Genomic DNA, 12,370 nt, shown 5'->3' with positions numbered 1-12,370 from the left:
ACACTGGGGAGAAGAGAGTAACACAAATACTGAAGCAAGACAAGTTATATGACACAGGGGAAACAACAGCAGCTCTAAAGCAGTCTCTATCTGCTGCCTGTTGAGTGCTGGCTCTTTGTGGTAGTCAACCCTGCACTAGATTCTGAGGCTGTTTCTTTACATAATGCAAAACTGCCCACATCTCTAATGTACTGCTGTATACCTTACGAAATATTCAGCATGAGAATCTAATTTCCAAAAGTCAAGTACTGAGCAACTTCTCTCCGTATAGTTGTCTGTCGCTCACATTACAACAGAAGCATCGTCATTTTTGTAGCCCCAGGGTCCAGCACAGTAGTTGATGCAGGGTAGATTCTCTATTTATGTTTGCCAGACAGAAGTGTTGAGAAAAGAAAGGATCAGAGCCTGCCCACAGGCAGTGATGGTATGGATGGTAAGAAAGGAGTGGCTTGAAGAGGTTTAACCCAGACTCAAATGGGCACTGAACTAAGCCTAGTTGGTAAGGGAAGTAAAGGAGAGGGAAGCACTGATCCAGGAGAGGTTTCAGATGACTCTGGGCTTTGTAGCTTAGAAAAATAACTATGTTTCCCAATGGGAGATACATTAAAAAAGGAGAAAAGTGGCTTTAGTGATACTTGCGTTTAGGTATAGGCCTGAGGAAGAGGTACAGGCAGCAATATCTGCCTTATCACTCCTTATCACCCAGGAGGAATATAAGACAGACTAGAGAAGAACCAGGATATCTAGAAGCCACAGAAGAAAGTAAAATACACAGAAGAATTAAGTAAGGTCAGGATAGAGAAGTACTCAGCACTTCAAATCTGCTGTGTTTCCACTAGATTTCAAGCTTTTAAACAGATTGTTAAAGTACTACATTTGGCCCTGATTTGTAAGAAATATTCAGAATCATTTTGTGGAAATATTTCATATATGCTCATACAAATAAAAGCTGCACAGAATAAATGTAAATAACCAATTACAGTTATCATAGGTAATACTAATGTTTTTATTTTTATAATGTCTTTAAACCTATACCATAATACAATGGCAACTAATGTTTAAATAATAGGTTACATTTTAAATATAAATAAACATCACCGGGAGATCTGGAGATCAGAAATCTGAAATAAGAGAGACTATGTAAGATGTTGATGAGGCAAAGAAGCAATTTATTATTTTTTTAAACCTTAACCTCAAAAATTCTGTCCCAACTTGTAAAACAAAACTGTTGTGAAATAAGGCCCTAGCTGACTGCATGTCACGCTTCTGTTTTAAAAGCCCTGCACACAGTAACTACTGGTGATAACAGGCCCCACAGTATGTCCAATAACCGTCTGAATGTTATCTTAAAGTCTTCATAACCTCCCAATCTAAATGTTAGCCATAATTTGTGCCCAGTGTTTGAAGCAATGTCCTCAATATTGACAATCCAGTTTAATAACAAAATTAGTTGAAGTTTTTTTTTATATATTTATTATAAAGCATCAAAATGACAATGCAAAGATATAGTTTCAGTGATCCTATAAACTTAAAGTGATGTTTTCTAACTAGAAATTAGCTCTCAGTACTGAGGAACTTCTTTTGTCACTTCTTTTCTCTGGGCAATTTAACCTACTACCACTGTTTCAATCTACCTGCCAATAACTGCAAATATCTTTATTGGCAGTCTCTGTCCTGTATGTCCCCATTCATGGTTTTCTGGAACTTGGGCCCACTCTTCTCAGCATCTATGATGGTCCTACTTTCCATCCACCAGCTAGGAAATGTGAAATATTCTTCAACACAATCCCTCTACCAAACAAACTACACCCAACAAAGCCCAACCTCAACCCATAGTTATTCTTTACTTTCTCCTCTTAGCTCCAGTGTATATGTACTCATCTCTGAATAAAAAGCTCAAGTGCTTATAAATTTTGTGCTTATTATAATATTCAGTCAAATTTCATTTATATGGTGGATATTGCTGGGTATTTTATTCCCTATATGAAGAAAAAATAATTTACAAAAATTTCTGAGATTTCTGGTTGGAAGTCACTTTGAATATGTAGGAATTCTGCCACTATCCTATTGCCGCTTTCTAGTTATGACGGGCTCTTTGCTTTCCCTGTAAGATATAAAAAGCATAATTTCTAGCACAACACATTAAAAATAAGAACCAAGAAAATGAAATATGCACAACACATTAAAAATAAGAACCAAGAAAATGAAATATGCCCTAGGAATTGCTAATCTTCCCATAATATTTTAAAAAATCATTATGAATGTTCTCTTTTCTTAAATTTTCTATGCATGTTCACTTTTTAAAAGAAAAAATCAATACCCCTTGATCCTACATAAATCTGGATCTTTCATACTAGAATCACTGAAACATGGCCAGAAAAATTTTAAGTGATGGAAACTTGTTAAATTAGTGAATCTCAAATATCTACTATGTGCACGGTTCTACATGCACTAGCTCTGACAGCTACAAAGATAAAAGAAGATTCTATCTTTAAAGGGCTTACTTTTCCTACTAGGAGGAACTATATACTATACCAAGACAAATCAAGCATAATTTATTGCTCAAAAATTTATATGCTATAAAAGTGATGTACCAGATGCTTAGATGAAGATGTGGGTATCTAAATCAGGTGTTAAATACAAGCAAGACATTTCTGGTTTCATGATAGTAGAAAACATAACTTCTACAACTATCTTGCTCTTTCAGAAAAATCACACCAAAATAAGGAAAACAAAGAGAAACACAAACCGTCTCCAATAAACCTAAGAAACAGCTAAACCTAGATGCAAATAAATAAAAAGATGGAAAACAGGTAGAAAAGAAATCAATGGTAGCACACAACTAGAAGAAGAATGTAATCATAGCATATGATAATAAGCATAATACTTATTTCAGCAGTAAATAATATTTAGATAATTGAAAATAATGAAATATTGAAAGTGAATGTAATTCAAAATTGCCACGATGGAGACAGATGACAAAGGTTAAGGAGAGCTGAAAGAATGCTAAAATCCTTAACTCCCACATAAGACATCAAAGGATAAAGCCTAAATTGCTAAATTTAAGAGAGTACCATAAACACACACATGTATATGTATGCAGGCATATGAACACTACATATATATACATACATATAATTGACTTTTTAAATGTGCATGTATATTATAAATAATAGGAATACATTTTAAAACAGTATTTCAATAAAAAGGAGGACCAATTGAAAAACAAAAATGAGATAAAGCACATTGATATGTAAAGGACACCTCAAGTAGAATATATGGAAACCTAAATATTCCTATTATCACACACAAGTGCAATCCCAACATATAAGTGCAATTACCTTCTCAACCTTTATTTGCTTATGAAATTGACAATATTTTTAAAGCAAAAATGAAAGGATATAATCATGTCCACAGACTGTCAATGTAAATATAATTAGCAATCTTTTTGGAACTAATTTGACACTACCTCTTTGAGTATAATATTTGGTTCAACCCTAAAAGTTCTACCCAAAAATTCCTCTTATAGGGATTTTTCCTAAGGAAATAACTAATAACTAATATAAGAATTTACATATCACAAGGATATTCTCTAAAATACTAGTTAAAATATTGACAGATTGGAGAAACAGAACTTCCCCCAAAATGAAAACAGTGAAAATTATGGAATACATGGCTATGTAGCCATTAAAAAACAATGTTTTAAACGAAGGAGATCGGTAACAAATTAGCAAGATAGGAAAAAAGAGACTCCAAGAGGAAAGGACATGAATGCAAGCATGGGATGAGCAAGTATAAATCATGATGGGAAATGGGAAATAATTTACTTCAGCCACAATGCTATCTGAGGAGAAACAGTGGACAACAGGAAATCCTTAGGATATGGGTGTACCACATGCATCACTGAACTTGTTCACTAGACAGTACTGTGAAGCTGGTTAAGAACATAAGCTTTGGAACCAAAAGACCTGGGGATCCATCATCCAAACTCAGGATTTTTATGTACTACCCAACTAATTCTGTACCTAAACTTTGGTATCTATCCATAAAACTTAATATTGTTTCCTTAGTACTATTATAAAAATAAAATAAGGTGGTATATGTAAAACATTGTTTTGTGTCAGAGTAAATGCTAATAAACAGTTGATTGTTATATTAAACCACTATGCAAAAAGAAGTGTGGAAGTACAAAGGAACTATTGTTAAAGATTTGCATGGTTTTGCCAGGTGCTTTGGCAACCTCCTGTAGTCCCAGAGACTCAGGAAGCTGAGGCAGGAGAATCACAAATTCAATGCCAGCCTCAGCAACTTTGCAAGGCCCTAAGAAACCCTGTCTCAAAAATTTAAAAAGGGCTGGGATGGGATATAGTTTAGTGTTAAAGGGCCCCCTGAGCTCAATCCCCAGTATCAAAATAAATAAATATGTAAATAAAAGATTTGCCTGGTTTTATTTCTATGTAATTGTCTTAATTAAATTCAGGAATAAGCATGTGCTACGTAAGTTTATTCTCAATGAAGTGACACATTTCAGTCGCATCTGAAACTGAGAACACAATCATCTACTGCCTCTCACTGTTTCATAGGAGAATTGATTGTTCTGTGATAATGTAAGCTATAATTATTTAAAGAAAAGGTCTTATGTTCCTGTCTCATCTGTATCTTTAACAGTCTTCACAATTTATAAAATGCTCATTGTTCTATTAGTTTTAACTGTGATAGTGGCAGTGTAGTAGACTGTCGTGTTTTAGTCATAAAACTTGACTAGATCTATAACAGTCAGGAAATTCGATCTCAACTTTTACTTCAGATCCAGTGCTTTCAATTTGTACAGTAAACTTTCTTTCCTCTTTTTGTCATTTAACGATACCTATAAACATTTTTACTCACTTCAGTTCATAGTCCAAAGTGTGAGAGTATTGATAGCCACAACATATAAACTTTCTGAATAAAGCTATTTGAGAGAAATGATGGAGAAATAGTTATATAATTGAAAAGACCCACCTTTATATTTCAAATGCTTGTTAGAAAATGGCATCACACTACATCTATATGAAACATTTAATGAGGATAATATATTGAAAATAATAATACATAAATAAATGTATTATATAAATGAGGTTCGTGATGTTTAAGGAGATGGAACTGCAAGTTAGCAAGAATAGCAAGAAAGACAATGCTTTTATATCAATCTTATTAGTATGTTAATGAAGTCAAAGATTTCATCAGTGTGCATTTTAACAGAGGACCCTCCAATGCTCAGAATACTTCCAGTCCTGACACCTCACCTCACTCTTTCTGGCTTAATCCCCACTACTGCTGGAATCATCTTTCAGTGTGGCTGTCATCAACTCCACAGCTATTCTTTGTAAACATTCAGTACTAACTTCCTAGAAATATGGTAAATTGAAATGCCATTAATTTTTTTCTGTATTAGTAAAACTTCAAAAATATATTCAAATTTATTGTCGCTGAAAGAAAAACAGATTCTATTTAATCCTACAGTGGGCTTTTCAACTCTCTTCATGAGACAAAATAGACAAATACACAGAAACTCTTTCGTCTCCAAAGAGAATAAAAGAACAGGATGTAAATAAAAATGTCTGTTCTCTCTTTTAGAAGGTTTACTAAATATGGAACAATATTCGAAGAAAAGTTAGTGGATTCTACTCCTAATATTGTCTTTGAGATTTTCTTCTTGAAGGTAGAAACATGGGATTGTATGCAAGGTTGTTACAGATTCTATAAATTCCTAACATTCATTGCTCCAAAAAGAAGGGGAACATCTATTCAGAGTCTACTTTGTATAAGACACTTCAGTGAAATTAAATTTAACACATTTAAAATGTATTTCCTACTAATAAAGATAATTTTCAATGTGACACCTACCACTAGAGGGAGTTTATTTTGCTCAACAAATTCAAATGACTGAAAGAGCTTCAGGTTAAAATTATGTCACCTACTTTATTCCAAAATTTATGGAATTGTATAAGCAAATGACCACCTTTTTAAACAGTTCTATAATAACTGCCATAAAATAAAATAAAATGGCTATAATTTAAAGAGTCCAAGTAAAGTAAATCAGAATAGCATAGCATCTTCAAGTCAATGTCTTTTTCCCAAGGTTATCATGTTTTAGGCCTCATTAGCTACAAAATAGTAGTTTAATTTAAAAATTCATATTAAATTTACTAGAAAGTTTAATGGTCTCATTCTTTGAGCAAACTTTGATTAACTGCATTTTTATTTTTATTCAGGTAAAAATAACTTCAACACTTTCACTTGCTCATCTAACTGTCAGCACTAGACTTTTCTTATAGAAGAAACTGGTGACACTTAAAACATCTATATGATTAGAAGCAATGCATGGTGATTAGTAAATGTTTGCTAAACATTTATAATAACTATTAATATCTATAATAAAGTGTGGATGAATGAGAATACTTATAGTAGAAGAAAGTATTGAACGCAAGGATATTAAAGTCTAAGGAAGTATCAAAATGCACTCTACTGCTATGTATAACTAATTAGAACAAATAAAATAAAATTCATTAAAAAAGTCTAAGGAAGTACATTAAAATATTAAAATAATATAATAAAAGAACATCTCATTCAAAAGGAAAATGTAGTATATTAAAAGGGAAAAATCTTTTATAAAATATTAACTAGAAAACCCCAAATGTTAAAACTTTATAATGAATATAAAATTAAGATACTTGATTTTGTTTATAAAGCAATCTATGTCCTTTTATAACCTACTGACTGAAACTTAATGTCTTTAAAACCATTCAGGGCTTCAAATTTTCTTACCAAACACATAAAAGCCTATTATAAATTATGCTAAGTGTATCATTATATTAATAAATACATGGAATAGGCATTATAGAATGCCTCTCAGTTTTAACCATCAAGAACAAAATCAAATTAGAAAAACATGCTTTACTTTACAAAACCTTTCTACAAAATAAAAATATTATAAATCAATGTCTCAGAATTGTCAAGACAGAAAATTGCTGACTAGACAATATTGCTGTCAGATACACTGTATTATAAAACCTCTTTCTATATTATAACCAGTCTATCTACAGAGTCCTCTGTTAATGCAAAACTATTAAGTCAAAGGTCTGAAGACCTATGGGAAATGAAATTTTTAAAGGAAATTAAAGTTCCATTAAAATGAAACTTTAGGTAACTAACTTTAAATACTGTATAAATATGAAACTGCTATTTTTATGGGTTCTCATATAGGGACAGTTAAGTCAAGTTTTAAGTGAAAAGTACACTTCTGATTTCTTCTGACTAAAAGTTTAAGTGTTTTCAAAATTGTTCACTAAAATTTGAAAAATGCTGATGAAACTCAGAAGACAATAATACATCAATAAGACTCACAAAAGGAAATCTGTCTGAAGTGCTGATTTTTTTTCTGAAAACATCTTTTTGATGTATTTATTTTTCATCTCATACAAACATTCCACCAAAACAAACACCCCCAACACCACCAAAAAAAAAAAAAAAAAAGGAAGAAATTCCAGTGTAGTTACACTATTACAATAGACAAAACTTTGAAGTAGGGGAAAAGGGAATTACAGGTAGATATTAAGAATGAAAACTTCTCTCTCAATAAAAACTGTTCTAAATCTTTTACTTTACAGACCCTAAAACCAACCCAAAAGTGATAAGAAAGCTGCTTCCAAAGATAGCTAAGAATACAATCCCCTGTGGAACCTGCCCACTGCACACTCCTACCTGCTCCCATCCCTGTAACTCTTTTTAACGATATTGTCATTACAAAATTACTGCCTAATAATTAAATAACGTGGCACAACATTAAGCCAACTGCTGTGGAGGGAAAAAAAAAATGCCTTTAACAGCACTCTGCATCTTCCTTCAAGACAGCACGTGTTTGGCTCTTTAAAACATCTCACCCCACAAAGCTTTCTACCAAGAATCAGAATTAAGACTGTCCTCTAACCTAACCCATGAGGATATTTAGAGTGGAGAGGGATTTCAAGACAGGTTTAGGCTAACTAATCCAGGAACACCACAAAGCAGGTCAGAGCTGTCAACAAATTAGTACCAAATAAGAGATTACAGAGTTGCAAATGTCAGAGGGCGCGTCGTTTGCTCTGGTAACCCGGGGTGCAATTATTTTAAATGCAAAAACTGGAAATAAGAGAATCCAAGTCCTGGGTTTCTCCTCTGGCCTTCAACTCTCCATTGGGCTGGCTGTGTGGGGAATGGACCTAATCCCCCCGGATCGCGGGGATTTGGGGGCGGGGTAGGGCCGCCTCCAGCACTGGTGAGCCTGAGCGCCCAGCCCCCGTGCTGAGGACGCGCTTCGGACACTCACGTTTTCTGCACCGGCTTCCGCCGTTTGCGACTGGCATAGGTGATGTTGGCGCTGCTGCTGTTCATGGTGCCCAGCCGGTTGCAGCTCCTTACCGGCACAAACAGCCCGGTCCCCCCGACTCTGGCGACGGGGAAGGCGGCGACCGCCCGCACGTTCCACGAAACCGCGCTCGCTCCACCTGCGTCCTCCTGGGGCCGTGACTAGGGCGCCGCGCCCCTCGCGCCTGGCTCCCGCAGCTTGCTGTGGTCCAGGTGAGCTGCCCGGGCCTGGCAGTCGAGGAAGGGGGGGGTTGTGGGGGGAAGGGCGAGGGGCGGAGACCGGTAGCGAGGAGGCGCAGGTGTCCTCTACACCCGCGGAGGCGCGGAGGCGCTGCCCGAAGGTGAGGTGGCCCGATCGAAGGAGGAGCCTGGGCGTCTGTTTAGAATCCTGGTCTGGGTCGCGCGCGGTGGCGCCGCGCCCCGTGACCGTCACTGCTGCCCCTAGGATGAGGGAGGCGCCGCAGCGCAGCTCCCGGGGCTTCCCCGATCCTGGGTGCTTCCCGCCCGCGGAGCTCAGGCACCGGCCACCAGTCCTTGGTGCCACTTGCTTCCGTTCGGCTACACGCCTGATCCTGGACTAAGCTGGCGGTCCAGGGCACGCTCTCGGGACTAAGCGTCGAGTGGACTCCCCTGACGCAGCCTCCCGCAGCCGCGCGCACCGGCTGAATAGCAGAAGCGTCCCCGACCCCACACCGGCCTGGCCCCGCCCTGCCCTGATCCCTGGTAGCCCCGCCCACCTGCTGGGTCCCGCCCCACCACCGTCTCCCTTAGGGTCACACCCTCATCCCAGCACGTGATGACGTAGGACGTAACGACACCCTCCAGTAGCCATCTTCATGAGGTCCAAAGGAGGGTTTTTTGTTTGTTTGTTTGTTTTTTCCTGTAGACCTATTTTCCACCTGAGAAAGAGGTGTCAACGAATTATGCTCAAAATTTCTTAGGTATATATCTTTGATTAAATCAAGATATGCCAAGTTGTGAGCTTAATTCCACTTATTTGATATTAAGTCCGCTAGTCAGCTAACTTGGCTAAGACTTTCAGTGAGCTGACAGATAACCAGTGGAACTGTAAGTGTTCTACTGGGGAACGCTTCCAAAAGATACATTTGAGTTGAGACTTGAAGAATAGGAGGAATCTTCTTGGCTATTATTATTATTATTATTAGGAAGAAAGCATGAGAGCATTTAGGATATTTGGGTGATATTAAGTAGTCTTGTATGATTGGAGAAGAGGAGCTGGAATAAGAGTCTGATACAGAGTTGAAGAGAAAAACTGGAGATAATATTCAGAAATTCTAGAAAAAAATGATGACGCCTTGATGAAAAAGTTCTGATTTTATTCTATGGGTAATGGAAGTCTTTTAAAGATATTAATCAGGAAAATGACATTATGGTGTCTTGGAAAGTCACTCTCAGAGGAATTTGCAAACTGGATTACTGGAGAGCAAGAATGCTTGCAAAGAGAGTAGTTAAGAAGTTGATGAAATAGTCCAGGTGAAAGCGCAAGGAAATAGCAGTGGTTAGAGATGAGTGAAGAAAACATTGAAAATTTTAGAAAAGTGTAAGGGAAGAGGAGATGACAGAAAACAATCCGGGATGGATCCAAGAGTTCTGACACTTCATGTTAACCACAATAGTGAATAGAGACAGGAAAATGTTTGCTCACAGAGACCAGAGAGCACCAATGTAAGATGAAGATTCCTAGATAATTTCTCACACCATACTTACTCCTACATTTTAAAATATCTTCAAGTCAGTCTACTCTGTGAATTTGTCACCTAAAATTCAGTGCAACAAATTGAACTCATTGACCCTGAAGATCTCCATGTTCATTCTTCACTCCACCTAGGAATCATCTTAAATTCCTCTACATTGTATGTGGATCTAGAAAATACTATTGAATTTTGTTGGTTGCATTATCCACAATTCAATTCCCTCCACCTGTTCTCAATAATAACAGAAAAATAGTACCCTGATTAAATGCCAATTCATTCAGGATTCCTTAGCTTATTACAATATCATTCCCTTCCATACATTAATGCATTCAAAAGATATTGTGAGAATATCTACTTATGTGCCAGGAATCATGCTAGTACTGGAAAATTAGTAGCAAACAAAACCAGAAATACACTATGCCCTCAGGAATTAAGAACATACGGAATGTCATAAATGTAATGGGGAAGTACATGATTCTGTATTATGTTCTAGTGGATAAATTTTACCTAGTCATTGAGGCAAAGAAAGATTTTCCCAATAAAATAATTGAGTTGATGTCTGAATAGGATTACCTAGGAGAAGAGCATTCTGTGTAAGTAATAACCCTTTGGTGGGAAGGAACCTGGCAAGTATGAAGGACTAAAAGACGTTTAGGATGAGCAGAGGGAAGAGGAAATAATCAAATTGCATTTCAGAAAAATCACTATATCTGTACGCTGTGGAGCAGATTAAAGATGGAAAAGTAAAGTGAAATGGATGGTGGCTTTTTAAGAAATCACTGCAGTAGCCCAGCCAAGAAATGAAAATGCCAAAACTAGAGTGGCAATGATGATGGAGATAAAGAAAATATAAAAGATTCGGTAGATACCTGGGAGATGTCAGATAAGAGGATACGTGGCAGTGAAGAATAAGGATATGTCAAGATTGCAATTCATAGTTTTCTGGACTTGTGCATCTGGTGGAGTTAAAAATTATTAATTAATCTTCAAGCCTCATGTTTAAGGTATCTTTGAGACATCTAAGAGAAGATGTTGAGTAGACCAGCTCAAAGAAGAGGTATAAGCTGGAGACATAAATTCAGAAGTTACTGCATTTAGGCAAGAGAATATGGAGGTGTCATGTATGTTCATTAAAATGTCAGGAATGTATACTAGAAAAGAATGAGTAGAACCGAGCCCTAAATAATTAAAGAGCCCCATATTAGAACTCTGTATCTAATGGTAGATAAAAGATTATGATACTGCAAAACACATTGGAGAAAGAATTCCTAGAATAACAGGAAAGTAAGATGACTATATAGTGTCATGAGGGACAATAAGCACAAATGTTGGTAGATGTTAACAGTAATGAATACTGTTGTTTTAAATAAAATGAGAAATGAAAATGTCATTTTTAGCTCTTTGACCTGAGGTCATGGATGACTTTAGTGAATGCTGTGTTAGGTAGTCACATTGAAGTGGGCACATTGATGACATTCAGAAAGTCAGAAAATGGTACCTACAAGCAGATGATTTCTTTTGTGTATGTGTGTGGTGGGGAGGAGGTGGTACCAGGGATTGAGCCCTCATGCATGCTAGGCAAATGTTCTATCAGAGAGCTGTATTCCCAAATCTTTTTATTTTAAGCTAATCTAAGTAGGTTGCCCAGGCCAGCCTTGAATATACTATCCTATTGCCTCAGCCTCCAGTATAGATGGGATTTCAGGCATGCACCAATAGGTCTTGTCAAATAGTTCTTCTTCTTTTAATTTTTTTAAAAATATTTTTATTTAGTTGTAGTTGGACACAATACATTTATTTTATTTTTTTTATAGTGCTGAGGATTGAACCCAGTGCCCTGCATGTGCCAACTCCTCAAATGGTTCTTTTTAAAGGGTTAGTGGTTAGTGATGAATAGGAAAAACACTAGACAGGAATTGAGGGGGTTTTTTGTTTTGTTTTGTTTGGGAGCCAGGCATGCTGGCATACACCTATACTCCCAATCACATGAGAAGATGAGGCAGAAGAATCCCGAGTTTGAAACAAGCTTGGGCAACATGATGTTGTTGTTGTTGTTGGTGATGGTGTTTTGTTTTGTTCCGGGTTTTCAGGGGGTGATACTTTAGCAGGTGAGAGAGATGGAGAGATTTACTATGTAAGAAGGACAAGGAGCAGTGAAGGAATAATAGAGATTATTGATAATAAAAGCAGGAGGGAATGAGTATCAAAGTGTAAATGGGAGATTAGGACTATAACAGATTAGATAATAGTAGATATAGCTTCCTAAATGC

At 36.7% G+C, this 12,370-nt stretch overlaps 1 protein-coding gene across 1 annotated transcript in view; it reads right to left on the bottom strand.

Annotated features, from left to right (window-relative positions):
* Ahr (aryl hydrocarbon receptor) overlaps positions 1–8,481 on the bottom strand; it is a 54,631-nt gene extending 46,150 nt beyond the window's left edge. Inside the window, exon 1 of the mRNA XM_046463516.2 lies at positions 8,348–8,481. Coding sequence (XP_046319472.1) covers positions 8,348–8,412 — 65 coding nt within the window. The 5' untranslated portion in view covers positions 8,413–8,481. The remainder of the gene's footprint in view (positions 1–8,347) is intronic.
* Positions 8,482–12,370: the final 3,889 nt, after the last annotated feature.

This window comes from Marmota monax, unplaced genomic scaffold (assembly GCF_021218885.2).
Source record: "Marmota monax isolate L192 unplaced genomic scaffold, Marmota_monax_Labrador192_F-V1.1 WCK01_AAM20220418_F8-fsc00057, whole genome shotgun sequence".
NCBI classification, from domain to species: domain Eukaryota; kingdom Metazoa; phylum Chordata; class Mammalia; order Rodentia; family Sciuridae; genus Marmota; species Marmota monax.
This window is presented reverse-complemented; position numbering and strand designations above follow the sequence as displayed.